We start from the raw sequence: 19424 nt of genomic DNA on the forward strand, positions 1-19424 counted from the left end.
TCTGTGAGCAGACCTCCTGGCCCCAATGATTTGAAGTGCATTTTCAGTGTCTAATGTCTAGTTCATTAATAGTGTAACCCTTATGGCATTACAGAGAATCCCTGCTCTGTATCCTGAAATGTCACACAAGGAATCACAATTGTTTTCTTTACTAAATGTGAACTGAAAACCAAACTATCAAGATGAGGAACAGTTTCAAACCAAGAACTGATTTATTTTACATAAAATACATGAATGAACAGGGGACGGTTTTCATAATGAGAGCAATAAATCCCCTGCATTCCTTGGTTTTGATAAATGGTAACAACGAACCTTACTAACTCCATAAATGTAGGGCCATTTCTCTAACTAACCTATTCTAGGTTGGTGACTTCAGATTCTTGTAAAGAAAAATGGAATCATCTCTATTTCTTGCTGGAACATATCTCAGTGTATACCTGGAAGATGCAGAGACAGGATTCTCTGTCTCCTGGCTCAGATCTAAGTTTAAGTTTATTTATTAGTGTCACCAGTGGGCTTATATTAGCACTGCAATGAAGTTACTGTGACAATCCCCTAGTTGCCACACTCCGGCGCCTGTTTGGGAACACTGAAGGAGAATTTAGCATGGCCAACACACCTATTCAGCATTGTCTTTCGGAAAGTGGGAGAAAACTGGAGCACCTGGAGGAAACCCACGCGGACACAGGGAGAGCGTGCAGGTTCCACACAGACAATGACCCAAGCCAGGAATCGAACCCATTGTCCCTGGTGCTGTGAGACAGCAGTGCTAACCACTATATCACCGTGCCACCTTTGGAGCTAATTATCAGAGTTTTTACCCTCGATGTGTCAGCACCAGATTCCACAGTATGTGCCTTTCTAAAACACAATGCATACAAGGTAGAGCAGCATGACAATGGCCAACAGAGTCCAGAGCTGTATAAATACCTTAGAGTAAGGAGCAAAGAGATAATAAATTCTATGTGGTAAACTGTGATCCTGCATGTGGAACTTAGATGTCACAGGGGAGTGAATCATCATCACAAAGTGGCTTAAAATGGTACATAATGACTCTACATTTGTTCTCTAATTATCACTGCAAATCACTATGGCAACCAATTTGATTTCAGGCTGCCGGCTTATTGTTAAGAAAAGAAAATGATGAATTTAACCTTGCAGCAATGTTAAATTTAAAAGCTTCATGTCGAGCTGCCCAGACAAAGCCCAATTTGTTATAGGACGAAGAAATAGAGATTTTTCATCTTGCATTCATCGGGACAAATGCAAGAATACCAAATTTCAAAGGAAGCAAACAGTTAAGCTACATATGAAAAGAATGCTGATTGTTGGCAAGTCAACTCTGATTGGTTGAGGTGTTGCCATGCAGAATGCACCAGAGAAATATTCCTTCCACTCATCTGTTAAATTCAAAAAGACACATGGGTATATTCCCTCTGCCTGCAGAGGACAGGTAAACATGTGAATATATGCAGATTCTAGCAAATGTATGTGACCATATTGTAAGCCCAACTGATCATCTTAAATTGGTTGAAAGTAGGCTTGTAGTAGACAGTTATAGAGGGATTGAGAGTCCTTAAGGTCAACCTAGGCGCGCATAGTTGTAACGTGACAAAGGGACTGGGATAGTTATCCTTAAGAATAACTATGAAGTCCATGGTGGGAGATATATGAGGGATGTCCAAGGTAGATTCTTCACTCAGAGAGTGGTTGGGGTGTGGAATAGACTGCCAGCTGTGATAATGGAGTTGGACACTTTAAGCGGTTATTGGATAGGCACATGGAGCACACCAGAATTATAGGGAGTGGGGTAGCTTGATCTTGGGATTGGACATAGTTCAGCACAACATTGGGGACCGAAGGGCCTGTGCTGTGCTGTAATGTTCTATGTTCTATAAGAAGTATATTGTTAATATATCTATATATGTATATAATATATCTAAAACAATATATCACTATATTGACAAAATGCACAGTTCTTATTGAAAACTCTAAATTTGTCTCTGAAGGTCCAAGTTCAAGCATGAGGACGCAGTGCTGCTTGAAAGCAAATTGCAAAAATATTCTTGTGTAAGAGTAACAAGCTATCTTACTGTATATTATGATGGAATTTAACCTCATGGTTCACTTTGACCATGTATGTGTGCCCATGACACAGAGAGTGATTGATGTATCATTATGGCCTATCTTGTGCACAACATAAATCACCGAAATGTTTGTTACAATCAAGTCTAAGTGACTTTTCCACATGCATGGATTCCTTTTACCTTTGTGAAGACTATACGCAACCTGCATTCAACAGTAATGCCATGTCCATGTGCTCATTGACGTGCAAGCTTTTTCATTAGTGTACCACTCAAGGAAGTTATAAACACTTTTGTTGCCTCACTATCTCATGGCAATCTTGACATGCTGTCATTTTCTGAATCTGCGTTTATTGAACTTATGAACTTAGATACTTGTGCAGTTAAATTCAGCTTTAATGACACCATGTATGTCCAAATAGATGGCATTATTGTGGGGCCCCTTCTTGGCTATCATGAATATCTTTGTTGTCTTCCAAGAGAAATGCATTTTCAATGGAATGACCCCTTGCATACTTTGATATGTTGATAATGGACAGGAATTTCCATTCAACCTGTTGCATGTTTCACAACGGCGGAGGTAGCCCATTATTCACTGAATGCAGCCCTTGTCACTGCGAAACCTGTGGCACCATTGACAAGACTGGAAGACATGTGTTAGAACTTTTGAATTCTATCAAGATAGATAAGTCGCCGGGACCAGATGGGATGTAACCCAGGATACTGTGGGCGGCGAGGGAAGTGATTGCAGAGCCCCTGGCAATGATCTTTGCATCGTCAATGGAGACGGGAGAGGTTCCGGAAGATTGGAGGATTGCGGATGTAGTTCCTATTTTCAAGAAAGGGAACAGAGATAGCCCGGGAAATTACCGACCGGTGAGTCTGACCTCAGTGGTTGGTAAGCTGATGGAGAGGCTTCTGAGGGACAAGATTTACAAGCATTTGGAGAGGTTTGACATGATCAGAAATAGTCAGCATGGTTTTGTCAAGGGCAGGTCATGCCTTACGAGCCTAGTTGAGTTCTTCGAAAATGTGACTGAACACATTTGGTGTACATGGACTTCAGCAAGGCGTTTGATAAGGTCCCCCATGCAAGACTTCTTGAGAAGGTGAGAGGGCATGGGATCCAAGGGCCTTTGGCCTTGTGGATCCAGAACTGGCTTGCCTGCAGAAGGCAGAGAGTGGTTGTGGATGGGTCTTTTTCTGCATGGAGGTCAGTCACCAGTGGAGTGCCCCAGGGATCTGTTCTAGGACCCTTGCTGTTTGTCATTTTCATAAATGACCTACATGAGGAAGTGGAGGGATGGGTAAGCAAGTTCACTGATGACACAAAGGTCAGTGGTGTTGTGGATGGTCTGAAAGGATGTCAAAAGTTGCAGCAGGACATAAATAGGATGCAGGACTGGGCGGAGAAGTGGCAGATGGACTTCAACGCGAATAAATGTGTAGTCGTCCATTTTGGCAGAACCAATGGGATGAACGAGTACACTATCAAGGGCAGGAGTCTTAGTAGTGTTGAAGAGCAGAAGGATCTTGGGGTCTGGGTCCACAGGACTCTTAAATTGGCCTCGCAGGTGGAGGATGTGGTCAGGAAGGCGTATGGTATACTGGCCTTCATTAATCGAGGGATTGAGTTTAGGAATCGGGAGGTAATGCTGCAACTTTATAAAACCCTTGTCAGGCCTCATTTGGAGTACTGTGCGCGGTTCTGGTTGCCTCACTATAGGAAGGACGTAGAAGCTATTGAAAGGGTACAGAGGAGATTTACAAGGATGTTGCCTGGACTGGGAGGCATGCCTTATGAAGTTAGGTTGAGGGAACTGGGTCTCTTTTCCCTGGAGAGGCGTAGGTTGAGAGGCGACCTGATAGAGGTTTATAAAATGTTGAGAGGAATAGATAAGGTGGATTCTCAGAGGCTATTTCCCCGGGTTGAAATGGTCGCTACGTGAGGACACAGATTTAAGGTGCGGGGAGGAAAGTACAGAAGTGATGTTAAGGGTAAGTTTTTCACTCAGAGGGTGGTGAGTGAATGGAATCGGCTGCCGTCAGTGGTGGTGGAGGCGAACTCGCTGGGGTCTTTTAAAAGACTTCTGGATGAGTATATGGGGTTTAATGGGATTGGGGGTTATAGATAGGTCTATAGATTGGTAGGTGTTGATGTGATCGGCGCAACTTGTGGGCCGAAGGGCCTGTTTGTGCTGTAGTGTTCTATGTTCTATGTTCCCACCAGTGGGATGGTAGTAACACCTGGACAATAAGTTTTCTATATTTGAATCTGCAGCTGCATGTAAGAATTTCCTTACACACCTTAATGCCCTCAATCTTGCAGCCAGATTCACCTCTGAAATAGGATAGTCAAACATATCCCTTTTCCTAAACTGAGCTGACTTGCCTATTTTCTCGTTGCCTTCATTTTAAATAGTGGGGTTACATTAGCTGCCCTCCAATCTGTAGGAACTGTTCCAGAGTCTATAGAATCTTGGAAGATGGCTATCAATGCATCCACTATTTCTAGGGCCACTTCCTTAAGTACACTGGGAGGTAGATTATCAGAACGTGGGGATTTATCGACCTTCAATCCCATCAATTTCTCCACATCATTTTCTTCTAATAATGATTTCCTCCTCTCTAAACACTGTGTTCCCCAACATCGCTAGTACATTATTTGTGTCCTCCTCTGTGAAGACAGAACCAAAGTATGTATTTAATGGGTCAGCCATTTTTTATTCCCCATTATAAATTCCCCTGTTTCTGACTGTAAGGAGCCTACATTTGTCTTCACCAGATTTATTTCCTTCATGTACATATGGAAGATTTTATAGTCAATTTTTATGTTCCCCGCAGGCTTTCTCTCATATTCTATGTCCCCCTTATTAATCAATCCCTTTGTCCTCCTTTGCTGAATTTTAAACTGCTCCAGATTCTTGGGTCTGTTGTTTATTTTTCCAGACCAATTTGTATACCTCTTCATTGGATCCACTACTCTCTCTAATTTTCCTTGTATGCCCTAGTATGGCTAACTTTCCAGTTTTATCTTTGAGCCAGGCAGAAATGAACAATAGTTGCAATTCACCCATGTGCTGCTTGAATGTTTGTCATTGTCTATCCACCATCATCTCTTTACATATCATTCCCCAATCTATCACAGCAAACTCATACTTCATACCATCATAGTTTCCTTTATTTAAATTCAGGACCCTACTCTCAGAATCAACTACGTCGCTCTCCACCTTGATGAAGAATTCTATCACATTATGGTTTCTCATCCCCAAGAGTTCATCATCAAGCACAACTAAATTGCCAATTATCCCTTTCTCATTACACAATACCCAGTCTAGGATGGCTTGTTCTCTAGGGTAGATTCCGCAACGTATTGATCCAGAAAATCATCACATATACATTCCAGAAATTCCTCCTCTACAGTGTTGTTACTAATTTGATTTGCCCAATCTATATGCAGATTAAAGTCACCCATTAATACAGATGTTCCTTTATAACTTGCTTCCCTAATTTCCTGTTAATGCCACCCCCAACATCACCACTAACGTTTTTTGTCCCCTGGTGTTTCTCAGCTAATACCCTTATATACTATTGCATTCATTTCCTCTTTAACCAGCAATGCAACCCTACCACCTTTTCCTTTTTGTCTGTCTTTCCAAAATACTGAATACCCCTGGATGTTCAGTTCCCATTATCCCGACTGTATCACACCTGTTTACATCTTTTTGCATAATTATTTCATCACTTTATTGCAAACTGCTTCAGTGTGACACTGCAAAAACACACTTCACAGACTGTTTCCCATCAATGCTGATTGCAAGGATACTCTTCCCAGACTGCTTCACAGCAATGCTGACTGCAAAATTGGTAGCACAGTAATTAACACTGCTGCCTCACAGTGCCAGGAACCTGGGTTTGATTCCAGCCTCGGGTGACTGTGTGGATTTCATGTTCTCCCCATGGTCTGTGTTGGTTTCCTCTGGGTGCTCAGCTTTCCTCCCACAGTCCAAAGATTAGGTGGATTAGCCATGTGAACTTGACTGTTAGTGTCCCAAGATGTGTAGGTTAGGGGATTAGTGGGATAAATATGTGGAGTCATGGGGATAGGGCAAGGAGTAAGAGATTCGGTGCAGACCTGATGGGCTGAATGGACTCCTTCTGCACTGTAGGGATTCTATGAAGGCTAAATCTCCCATAGCACTTCACCACGATGCTTACCGCAAGGACACTCTACCCAGACTGTCTCGGAGCAATGTTAGCTGCAAGGACATTTTTCCCAGACTGCCTCAGAGCAATCTTAGCTGCAAGGACACTCTTCCCATACTGCCTCAGAGTAATGTTAGCTACAAGGACACCATCCCCAGGCTGTTTTACTGTGATGCTGACTGCAAAAGTACTCTTCCAAGTCTCTTGTCATTCAAAAATGAAATCAATTAACCACCTACCAGTAATTTGATTTTCTTTTAACCACCAACAATCAAGCACTCACTCTAGCTGGTAACACTGATGCTGACTACTCTCTACAAGAAACGTTTTTCCTTCAACAAAATAACTTGCAATTATACAGTGCTTTTAATGTAACGAAACATCCTAAGGAACTTTCCAAACATTGTCAAACAAAAAACTGACACTGAACCACACGAGATGTTAGGACATAAGGTCAAAATCTTAATCAAAGAGGTAAGTTTTAAAGGAGGAATGCGAGATAGAAAAGCAGAGAGATTTAGGGAGAGAATTCCAAAACTTAGGGGCTTGCCAGCTGAAGCCTGTGCAGGAGTGATTAAAATTGGGAATACTGAAGAAGCCAAAACTGGCAGAGTGCAGAGCTCTCAACGGAGCCATAAGGCTTAAGGAGATCACAAAGATCTCTATGAATGTGTTGAACAGCTGCTCATATTTTTCAATGTTCCAAGCATAGCTTTTCCCAATGAATTGTCAACTGGTTGGAGAATCTCCTCAGCACACACCCCTGCCACCCCCACTATCTCATTAAACTCCCAAGTGCGCATATAACCTTCTATTGCTGAAATTAGAAATGTACTGGATTCAGGAAAGAGTTGAGGTGAAGTACTAACAACTCTGATTTTAATTTGCTTTTATTAAGGATGCAGATGTGTAACACATTTTGAGGATGTGCTTTTCTAAAATTGCAGAGGGAAAATCATTCCAGCAGACCTTGAGAGAAGGATACTTGAAGCAAAGCAAAAGGTCAGTCCGTTTTATTAATTGAAAACAGCCCCAATTAAAACTATTGCATGTTTCCTTCTCTCAATTATGAATTAAGCATAAATTTTCTTTAGGCACAGTGCCAGTGTAGAACACTCAGCTGTCAGCTGTCAAACATGTTTCTATTTGTAGCCAATCAACCATATAGTCAAGGGGCGGGTGGTAAATTTTGTGCTTGGTTTAAGAATTCAACAGCCCAGCTGGCTCTGAAGGGTGAGAGCTTACACCACTGTTTTCGTATTCCAATATATGTGATATGATTGGTAGGTTGCCACTAACCATTTCTATTGAGGAATCTACTGAAATCAACTGTCTTATTTTGGGAAATAGTAAAGTAAACTTCAGTTAAAAAGTAGAGAAAGGAAATCAGAGTAAGTTAACCCTGCGTTACAAATAGGAAACCTGTAAGACTTCTATTTTTTGGGACTGTCTCTTTAATTTGGGATAAAATGGAGGAACGCTGGGGGTCATGTGACCTGTTCTGAATTACGCCCGACAACAAGCTTGGGGTGGGTTTCTTGCCAAAGCCATTCTAAAAGCCATTGTAGTATTGGCTTGTAGGGTTTTCTTAAGATATCCCTGACTGGCACAGATTGATGAATCTGCACAAACCTGACAGAGGAAGCGAGAGTGGGCTAGTCTGTTCTTATTCACCACACAGGAGCTCATGTTTGGGCTGAAGAGACTGAGTTTGTGAAGATTTGAATAAGGCTGGAAGAGTCAGGATAACCCTCACAGTTTGGGGATTAGCAGTTTCCTGGCTGGAAAGGGAAGAAAAGGCAGAGAGTGGTTGTGGATGGGTCTTTTTCTGAATGGAGGTCAGTCACCAGTGGAGTGCCCCAGGGATCTGTTCTAGGACCCTTGCTGTTTGTCATTTTCATAAATGACCTGGATGAGGAAGTGGAGGGATGGGTAAGTAAGTTCGCTGATGACACGAAGGTCGGTGGTGTTGTGGATGGTCTGGAGGGATGTCAAAAGTTGCAGCAGGACATAAATAGGATGCAGGACTGGGCGGAGAAGTGGCAGATGGACTTCAACGCGGATAAATGTGTAGTCGTCCATTTTGGCAGAACCAATGGGATGAACGAGTACACTATCAAGGGCAAGAGTCTTAGTAGTGTTGAAGAGCAGAAGGATCTTGGGGTCTGGGTCCACAGGACTCTTAAATCGGCCTCGCAGGTGGAGGATGTGGTCAAGAAGGCATATGGTGTACTGGCCTTCGTTAATCGAGGGATTGAGTTTAGGAATCGGGAGGTAATGCTGCAACTTTATAAGACCCTTGTCAGGCCTCACTTGGAGTACTGTGTGCAGTTCTGGTCGCCTCACTATAGGAAAGACGTAGAAGCTATTGAAAGGGTACAGAGGAGATTTACAAGGATGTTGCCTGGAGTGGGAGGCATGCCTTATGAAGTTAGGTTGAGGGAGCTGGGACTCTTTTCCCTGGAGAGACAAAGGTTGAGAGGCGACCTGATAGAAGTTTATAAGATGTTGAGAGGAATAGATAGGGTGGATTCTCAGAGGCTATTTCCCCAGGTTGAAATGGTCGCTACGAGAGGACACAGATTTAAGGTGCGGGGAGGAAAGTACAGAAGTGATGTTAGGGGTAAGTTTTTCACTCAGAGGGTGGTGAGTGAATGGAATCGGCTGCCGTCAGTGGTGGTGGGTGCAGACTCGCTGGGGTCTTTTAAAAGACTTCTGGATGAGTATATGGGGTTTAACGGGATTGGGGGTTATAGATAGGTCTATAGATTGGTAGGTGTTGATGTGTTCGGCACAACTCGTGGGCCGAAGGGCCTGTTTGTGCTGTAGTGTTCTATGTTCTATGTTCTATGTTCTAAAAGCAAGCTATTGGGAGCTGAGAATAGCTTTGCATTAGTTGCTGAAAAATTAAGTGTTTGCTTAAAAAAAATTGTGTATTGAGGGGAAACTTTGTTTTTAAGGTTAAAGGGGGAAACATTCTGTAGTTTAGAATATAAGTTGTCAAATGGAATGAGGTTTAGTCATTGTTGTTTTTAGTTTGTTTGTTTCAGTAAAAGTCTTAAAGCTTGAATCTGTCATGTTGGTCATTGGAAATTTGAATATCTTTTAAAAAGCTACCAGTTGTTATTGGGATTGTGACACCTGATACAATACTCATGCATCTCCTGGAATTGGTTAAAAAGTGAGGGCAGATTACTCACCAGCTCTTATACTGAAGATTTAACACAGGGCAAGGACCAAGAAAGTGTCTCAACAGTTCAGTCCTTCCACAGACCGTATACAATTAGCATGGTCAAATTCTAAGCCTTACTCGTTCAATCTCCCGAGAAAAGTTTTGTGTCATTTCAATAATGGTAGTCCAGCCATAATGTAAAACATTTTTCCATTGGTAAATTGCTACCCTTCAAACTTGACCAGCTGCTGTCCACAACCAACATCCTTCCTGTACTCATAACATCATGACACACTATGTAGTGAAAGGAACATTTGATTTTCTGAGGTATTCGGATGTGTTTACATCTAGATACTTAGCTACCATTTTTTGAAGTGGTCAATTGGTATATTAACTGCTCTTGCTGGGATTTTCTTTCATGGTATTGATATCATTGTGAATGTTGTGGGCTATTTTGGAGAATTCCATTTTTTCAGAGAGTAGGTGACCATGTATCAATGTATGTTGCTTCTGGCATGTGTAAGTAAGCCACACTACAAGCTTGACTGATTATCCTAAATTGGTGTGCTTGCAACTACTCTCAGCAAGTACTGCCCAATTATAGAATCACATCTAACAGTAAACGCTTGGTTTAGGGTTTGCAATTATGGGCTGGTCAAGTATGCTCTGTACTCCGCCTATTACAAACTACCAAAGGATTATACTGTTTGATTTGATTTGCGACTCACTACAAAGTACAGCTTTTGTATCTGACATTCTGCCTACAATTGAGCAATATCATATGTGAATATCAGCCATTCGAGTCAGGGTATGTAGGCTGTACACCCCAACAATTGACTGATCGAATCAAACAGCATATTTCATTGATTGTTTGTAATGTTTAGTCTCAGGAATTGGAGGTGGGGGAGGGCTGGGAAGCACAGGAAAAATTGGCTGAAATGTTATCCAGGATGTTGCCCCTTTTATGTTTCCCAGAATTGCTGGTGTCTCTCCTCCAGGTCTGGGGCTATACTTACAATAGCAACTGGCTATGGGCTGTCACAGAAATAAGGCATCAGATAACATTACGAACCATGTAACCTCACTTGCTTCAAACTAGAAATGCAGCCCCTTTAAGGGATTCTTAGAAGTAGGCTTTATTCTCTGTGCCCTGCCCTAATTCAACCCAATGACCTGAGAGGGATGTGCAGCAAAGAACAGAAAAGCAAACAGACCCTCAATTTCAAATCTGGGAGTGATGTCAGAGCACTTATTTCCTCATTTTAATACTCAATGCAATTGTCTTTAATCAGTCTCCTTGTATTTTATTCAGGGCTTTGTGCCATTCTTTGTAAATGCTACAGCTGGCACCACAGTGTATGGTGCCTTTGATCCACTGGTTGCTATTGCTGACATTTGTAACAAGTACAAGATCTGGATGCATGTTGATGTAAGTGAATCCATTCAGATACAAACTGCCTTCACTAGAACTTCATATTCCAATATGAGTAATTAGAGTTCTGCAGAATCATCTTGTTCATATTTCTGATAACATGAAATTGTGCAAATTTAACACTTTACTATTCGCATCGCCTTCACGTGCCGGGCAAGGTGTGAGAAATACAGGTGGCCTATGTGCCTCCGATACCTGAATGGAGAATAGTGCAGTCCACCATGCTCAAACTTCCAATATATTCTCTATCCAAAAAAGTGTTCAATCTTAAACCTTGCTGTTTCATTGTAAATGGAACAACCCCTTGCACTTGCATAAGATCAGCATGAGTCATTAATACTCAGTGGCTATGGATGCTACCATTGCAACTAATTTGTACCATCAATGTATCTGTCTCAGCCTGGTGTCACATTTGATAGCTTCCTATCTTTGTCTTCAGCCACTCTCCTTTCCTTAGCGTTTTCTTCTCTTGCCCTTTGTTCTCTACCTCATTAAAAACCAACTTCACCTGCCCTTCCTCCAATTCTTTCTTCGTTTTCTCTGCTGATTTCCTCATACCTTAATGTGAACGGTAATGCAGACGCCACACCCCGAATCTCTCAACCATTCCATCTTTGTCCATTGTGGAACAATGGAATTATGGTTGTGCATATAATCAGTGCAAGGCCAGAGCTGCCCTGAGAGTTATTGAGTGGACCATGTTAAATTGCATGGTTTGCTCAATTCATCAGCTTATCCTGTTAGCCCAGCACAATTTTTGCTGAGGCTAAAAAAACTCAAGGGCTTGAGACAGTTTGAATCTTCAATCCAGCAATCGCAAGTTTTTATTTTTTAGATTTGAAGGGAAATTTTAATTAAATGCAGGCCCTACTTCACTCACATTGCCAGCAAACAAAGAAATGAGAATCTTCTCTCCAAAATGAATAGCGTTCCACAAGCGTCACCTCAGCCCATTTCCAAACTTTTTTTTTGTTGATCTTAGGTGCTGGTGAAATGTTGAGATAACAGTGATTCACTTTGTGCTTTGCCTTAATTCAGGCAGCCTGGGGTGGTGGTTTACTGATGTCTAGAAAACATCGCTGGAAACTAAATGGAGCCGAGAGGTAAAGACATGTTATGACTTTCCCAGGTTGACTCGCAAGCTTTGACTTGCTGATTATCAGACAGTTCAACTCTGAATTTTTGCAGGTGAACTAAAACTCCCACCGCAAACTTGGTGGGATATTGAGGGGATCCCCAGAAAATCAGCTGAATTTCTGATGAAAAACCAGTCCATTTCAAACTCTGGAACAATTCAAAACCTTTTGGGTTTGATTTTGATCCAAAGGGCAAGAAGTGGCGTCAGTGAAATTTGGCTAGTTTTATTGGCCTGGCCCTCATTAACAGGCTGCTTTCTAATGAAAATCACTAGGGCCTAGAGTCTCGACTGTAAAAAGGAAGTTTCACTTGGGTAAGGGGAGGACCTGGAGCAGCAAGTGCAGTTCTGTGGAACCCTGCAGCACAGGCCTCTTGAGGGCCTGCCTCCTGTTCCTGACAGGTTTAACCTGTCAGGGAAGCCACCAATGCCTCCCCTCTCAGGTCTCTGGTTCAAATAATAGATCAGGTCCAATGACATTGTCAACCCAAGCTTGTTCCTTCCACCCCTACATCCAACTCCTGATCTCAATTTTCAACTCTGCAGCTCCCTTGTATCCATAAAGTAGTTTGTAACTGAACATGCTTCTAATTAGCCTTCAAATTGCTGTCCCTTCAGGCTGAACGCAATGACAAGGTTTGATGATTTTTTTCTGCTTGATGGTGCCCTAAAACTTATTGTATCAGCTGTACTTTTAAGGTGACCTTTTTTTAATTCTTCCAAGGGATATAAGCATAGCCAGCATTTATTGCTCATCATTGCTTGCCCTTGAGAAGATGGTGGTGAACTGCCAGTTTGATTGCCTGCAATACATCTGGTGTAGGTACATCCATAGTGTTGTTGGGAAGAGAGTTTCTGGATTTTGACTCAGCAACAGTGAAAGAATGCTGATATAATTCCAAATCAGGGTAGCTTGGATGAGACTTGTAGGTAATGATGTTTCCATGCACCTACTGCCCTTGTCCTTCCAGGTTAGAATCAGAAAATCCCTGGCGTTCTGCCCATCGTGCCTGCATTGACAACAATCCCACCCAGGCTCTATCCCCGTAATCCCACGTACTTACTTTGCTAATCCCCCTGACACTAAGGGGAAATTTTGCATGGCCAATCCACCTAACCTGCACATCTTTGGAGTGTGGGAGAAAACCGGAGCATCTGAAAGAAATCACACAGACATGCAGAGACCTCGCAAACTCCACACAGACAGTCATCCAAAGCCAGGTTTGAACCCAGCCCCCTGGAGCTGTGAGACAGCAGTGTTAACCATTGTGCCACCACGCCACCTTAGAGGTTGTGAGTTTGGAAGGTGTTGTCAAAGGAGTCTTGGTGACCTGCTCTAAGATCAACATTTCTGGATGTGACAAGGATATTTTCCAATAAGAGGTTTAAAATTGTGTTAGGTTTACACTTTGTGTCTCCCCACTAGATTTCATGGTAACTGTGAGAGGTCTGCTTTGTCTTAAAACAATTCTCTACTTTGTGAGATACCATGACAACATTAGTGGCTTGTGCTTTGTAACCTGTTAGAGCAATTTTGACTCACCTAGAGTTTAATCACAAAGATACTGTTACCATCAACCAATCATTCAACCTAATTGGTGAATTTATGGGATACAGTGGAAGAAAATGCATCATTTGGTTATAAGTATTTCACATTGGCACAAATAAAGGCATTTTCAGGATCAGGGTCAGAAAAACTCACAACCCCTTTCCTAACAACACTGCAGATGTACCTATTCTATGTGGACTGCTCACCGCCATCTTTTCAAAGGAAAGTAAGGATGGACAACAAAATGCTAGCCTGGCCAATGATGCTTTATATCCCAAGAAAGAACTTAAAAAAATGCAGAAATGTCACATTTATAAAGAAATTCAACTTGTACCCAAAATAGATGCAAAATCCACACAGTGTTCAACCTGAGCCTGGTCCATGCAAATCTGGTGCCCAAGCAAAATGTGGCCATGGGGCTTATTTAAAAGTTACCAGCAAGCTGTGTGCATCAGACAGGCATCCTGCCTCAGGGTGGCATGTGTGGGGGAAGGGGGGGTGCGGGTGGGAATAGGTGCGTTTTCCATGCGTTTTTTTGAAAAGCTTCCAGTGGCTCCTTCAAGCAACACTGATTGGGTCTCTCAGTCCGTTTTGCTTCTGATTTTTAACAGGGATCCCACAACCAGGATAAGATCCTGATCAGCTTTGCAGCTGTCTTACAACTTCTTCAGTTGGCTGAGCTGCTCAGGCCTGCTTAGTCTGACGCCAGCAGATCTCAGGGGTTTAAATGTTGTTCAAGCTATCATCTCCTCCCTCGATGTCTCCTCCTCCAACCACCAGTTCCTGACTGCTGACTATTCACTTCTCAGATGCAGAATGGAGGCTCTGACTTGTTTTCTTTCCTTTGGCTGTTTTCATCAATAAACGCAGTTGTTTTTTTTTATTTTTAGGGGCAATTCTGTCACCTGGAATCCACATAAAATGATGGGAGTTCCACTTCAGTGTTCTGCTTTACTCGTTAGGGAAGAGGTAAGGGTTATATTCCTTTCTCGTGGCCAATATCCTCAGACTCTGTGCAAATGACCTGTTATATTAAGTCATCGCAAGATGTTATATGAATGCTTTTGAACTCTTTCTAAAAAAAAAGGTTTGTGTCATGTTTACTGGAACTTGTGAGATATTATCCTATTTGCTATGCAGTGCGTAGCCAGATCAAAATGTTTACAGATCAAAGACTAATCTCTTCCCTTAAAAGATGTTGAATTGTAATTGGAGAAAGGCGCATTGTGGGTGAAATTTCTCTGCAGTAAATAGGCATTTATCCAATATCAAATATTATTTCTGGCTAAAGCCATCAGGCTCGCTGTAAGTTGCTGTGTGCTATCACTGAAGTCTTATTTCATTGAAACATAGAAGATAGGAGCAAAAGGAGGCCATTCAGCCCTTCTAGACCACTCCACCATTCATTACAATCATGGCTGATCATCCAACTCAATAGCCTAATCCTGCTTTTTCTCCATAACCTTTAATCCTATTCACCCCAAGTGCTATATCCAGCCGCCTCTACTCCCTGTGGTAATGAATTCCACAGGCTCACCACTCCTTGGGTGAAGAAATGTCTCCTCACATCTGTCCAAAATGGTCTACCCTGAATTCTCAGACTGTGACCCCCAGACTCTCCCACCATCGGGAATATCCTCCCTGTTTCTACCCTGTCTAGTCCTATGAGAATTTTATACGTCTCATTCATCTGAACTCCAGTGAAAGCAATCCTAACCTATTCAATCTCTTCACATACATCAATCCCGCCATCCCCGGAATCAGCCTAGTAAACCTTTGCTGCACTCCCTTGAGAGCAAGAACATTTCCTCAGAAAAGGAGAGCAAAACTATACACAATACTCTAGGTGTGGCCTCACCAACACATCCCTGCTCCTGTACTCGAAACATCTCGCAATGAAAGCGAACATACCATTTGCCTTCTTTACCGCCTGCTGTACCTGCATGCTTACTTTCAGTAACTGGTACACAAGGACACCCAGGTCCCACTGCACGCTCCCCTCTCCCAATTTCACCTCCACCGTCTAAATATATTGGGATAGACTGATCTACTAGCAAGTGCCAGTACAGTGTCATCTATAGCATTTCTTCCTTTTAGTTGTAATGAAAGTCTTCCTACAAGATCTGTAATTGACTCCCTCTCCTCTGTACCAATGACAAGATGAAGCTGTCTTGATGTTGGGCAGATTAGTCTCTCATACCAGCCTAACTTTATGAGTTTCCCCAGTCTGAGGAACTATAACTGGTAGCGAAAGTAAAAGCAGCTAAAGACCAGTCTTGTCATCACCATTCAGCAATTTGTGCACATTACATGTACTTTTCCTATGATTACATGAACTGTGACAGATGGGTAAGGCAATGCAACAGGCTGAGAAAGTAGGAACAGTTAAGAAAAATAATGCCAGATGACAGAAAACTGGAATATAATTGGGAAAAGTAAACACAAAGCACAGAGAGGAAAGGCTAAGGAATCACTGTTGCTGATTAGAAGCTGTGCTGTCCATAAGACCTAAGAGCAGAATTAGGCCACTCAGCCCATCAAGTCTGCTCTGCCATTCAATCATGGCTGATACTTTTCTCATCCCCATCCTCCTGCCTTTTCCCCATAACCCCTGATCCCCTTATTAATCAAAAACCTATCTATCTCTGTCTTAAAGACACTCAATGACCTGGTCATTGCCCTTCCCAGTCCCATGAAGGCAGGTTTCATGGCAAGAATGGGAACAAACTTGCAGATTAGAGTATTGGGTCAGCACAGAGCTAATTAGTGACAATTAAGTGGCCACGTTTTGGGTTTTGGTTTGTGACTCTGGTAGGATAATGGTGGTGCACTAACCCTTGCTAAGGCCAAGTTATGGTAGATGGCTGAAGACAGCTTCCCAACAGTCAGCCATGAGCCATGAAGATATCCTTTATTTGCCCTGCCCCAGAGCTATGTCCGCCAGAAGGCCACAGCTCCAGCTGCATGCCATCCCATGGTGGGGTTTCCCTGCCACATTGATGGCCTGGAAGCTGTGTTCACCCTTATTTTCTAAATGTCTCTTACATCTTCAGAGGATGCCTCCATCTTGACAGCCCCCACTGTCTCCTTCCTACGTTAGCAGTGTCCAACTCTCCTGGCTGATATTCGTTTCCTTGTCCGTGGAGCCTGCCAGCCATCCCTAATTGGATGTAACTGTCGGAGGTGGATGCCACCAATCCCCTCCACCCCCACCGCAAAGGAGATCATGAACGTTGGTGGGACACACAAGCCAAAAGGTTCAAGACCAGCATATGGTCCCAGCCCCCAGTGAGAAACTAAAGCATGAGTATTGAATCCCAAAGAGAAATCTGCATCCCTAAAGACCTTGTTGCTCAATCAACTTTTGGTTGTTTGAAAAATATACAGTAGTGACTGATTGATAACATAAAACAAGAACTGTGACATTTTAAATTTGTTATGTAAGGTTACTTTTGTCACAGATTTAGAAAATCGGTTACCATTTGGAAGTCTCGTGGAGAAATAATAAATAACAGGAGTGTTAACGTAAAGAGATAAAAAATGTGGAAGCTGATTAGAAAACAAAGACAGGAGCCAGGGAGTGATTCAAAGTCAAAGTCATTCATAGGAGCATTTGTTACATTCAGCACTACAGGACTCAGTGCTTCTCACTTCATGATTGTCTCTCTCTACTGTTTAAGTTCAGTAAATTGCTTAAAATACAATTTCTTTTGATTTTCAATAAGATGCTACTGATGAGCAAATCAGGTAAATACAGCAGGATGTCAATTTGTGGATGTTATTGAAATAAGAATGGATAAAGGAGCAATTCTTTTGTAATGTGCTATTTTGTTTCCTTTCCAGGGGAAATTATAAATGTCACAATATCATGTAGATAATGCGCTGTCCTCATTCCAGTCATGCTTGCTCCCACCAGGGATATTATTCATATAAAGTTCAAATAGTCTATGCAAATTTTACAAGCAGTTGTCTATTTTGGTTCTGTTTAACTCAATTTTCTTCACATATGGCTGTTATATTTTTCTCTCATCTTTCTCTCCTTCTCATCTCTCATAGATTCCTTAGATTTTCAGTGTAAAAGTACCCTTTATCCTTGTCATTTTTAATTCTGTTTCATCAATATTATTGTTCCTCAGCTACAACATCTTGGACCCCTCCCATCCATTCTGCTTCAGCCATAACTCACGGTGGCACGGTTGTTAGCACTACTGAATCACAGAGTCGACAACCTGGGTTCGATTCCCACTTTGGGTCACTGTCTGTGCAGAGTCTGTACGTTCTCCCCTTGTCTGCATGGGTTTCCTCCGGGTGCTCTGGTTTAGGACACACTGGTTAGGTGTATTGGCCATGCTAAATTCTTCCTCAGTGTACTCAAACATGTGCCAGAGTGTGGCGACTGGAGGATTTTCACAGTAACTTAATTGCAGTGTTAATGTAAGCCTACTTGTGACTAATAAATAAACTTAAATAATTCAAACCATTCACTATTCCAGTGACACTTGAGCTTTGCACTATTTTAAACACAATTTGGACAGCATTTTTATTGAAAACCAGCAAAAGTTTTGCCCTGGGTTTTACCATGATGGAGATGCCAACAGTACTGATGTTATTCACATATCCCTTTCCTGGTGTATTAACAATAGCAGGACATTGTAGCTGGGTGGAATTGTTTTGTTTGAAGGATTGTTTAGGTCCCAAATATTATCTGAGAATCTGCCTCTCGGGACAGTGGAGAGATCATTCTTGGCATGGCCGAGTTGATACACAATTCACTACCTGCTAGGTTTAAGCCCTTTATGCATTTCCTTTGGGTTCTCATCAATATATATCCAGTGGACATTGCTTTGATCTGTGAGGTATAGCTAGCAGAATTGTATTCATGTTTGTTTTATCCTTTTGCAGGGGCTGCTGCAGAATTGTAATCAGATGAATGCCTGCTACCTCTTCCAACCTGACAAACAGTATGATTTGTCCTATGACACTGGAGATAAGGCATTGCAGTGTGGGCGACATGTGGATATTTTTAAATTGTGGCTGATGTGGAGAGCTAAGGTAGGCATTTCAATTAGTTATTTCTCATTAATTACATTTCCCTCAAGTGAATAAGATAGCGGGGACCACAGATTGTGACAATGTAACTGTAATGGACTTCTCATCTTCACTTTATTGAAAGTAGCGCTTTGGTTTGGTGTATTGCTCTATAATGGAGAGTTAGACACAAGCTCCTCACGCAAAGCTAGCATTGCTCTTTATCAAAGGGATCAAGGGATTTTAGGAGAGGAGGGGATCAGGATACTGAATTCAATGATTAGCTAAGATCAAAATGAATGGCGGAACAGTCTCAAAGGGCTGAATGGCCTACTCCTGCCTTTAGTTTCTGTGAATACTGCACATGCCTGTGCCCCAACAAACTGTTGTCACACAATAGAGAAAGGTCAGCTTGCATGGATACTTACTCCCTGTGAGTTGCTCATATTGAGAGCAGGAAGATGATATGATTTGCAGCCCATCCTTTTTTAAAATTCCTCCATGAGATGTGGCTCTCACTGACATGAACCAACATTTGTTGCCCATCCCTAATTGGCTTTCTGGACATTTTAGAGGACATTTAAGAACCAACCATATTGCTGGATGATAAGGACAGCAAATTTTCTTTTCTGATGGACATTAGGGAACTGGATGGCAGTCAACAATGATTACATGGTCATCAGTAAATATTTTTTATTGACCATCTGGAATGGTGGGATTTGAACCTGGGTCCCGAGAGTTTTACCCTGGGTCTCAGAATTAACAATACCACTACACCACTGCCTCCCAGCACCTTTGTCATTTCCAGACTGTAGAGG

The 19424-nt window shown here is 42.2% G+C and overlaps 1 protein-coding gene across 1 annotated transcript in view; it reads left to right on the forward strand.

Annotated features, from left to right (window-relative positions):
• The window catches only part of LOC145357883 (glutamate decarboxylase 2-like), a 126897-nt gene that overhangs the window by 86016 nt on the left and 21457 nt on the right, over positions 1 to 19424 (forward strand). The window contains exons 9-13 of the mRNA XM_080211444.1: positions 7238 to 7292; positions 10775 to 10891; positions 11933 to 11997; positions 14469 to 14547; positions 18481 to 18630. Of these exons, the coding sequence (XP_080067570.1) occupies positions 7238 to 7292; positions 10775 to 10891; positions 11933 to 11997; positions 14469 to 14547; positions 18481 to 18630 (466 nt within the window). The remainder of the gene's footprint in view (positions 1 to 7237; positions 7293 to 10774; positions 10892 to 11932; positions 11998 to 14468; positions 14548 to 18480; positions 18631 to 19424) is intronic.

Source organism: Carcharhinus amblyrhynchos, chromosome 2, assembly GCF_965287045.1.
Source record: "Carcharhinus amblyrhynchos chromosome 2, sCarAmb.v2.hapA, whole genome shotgun sequence".
Classification (NCBI taxonomy): Eukaryota; Metazoa; Chordata; class Chondrichthyes; order Carcharhiniformes; family Carcharhinidae; genus Carcharhinus; species Carcharhinus amblyrhynchos.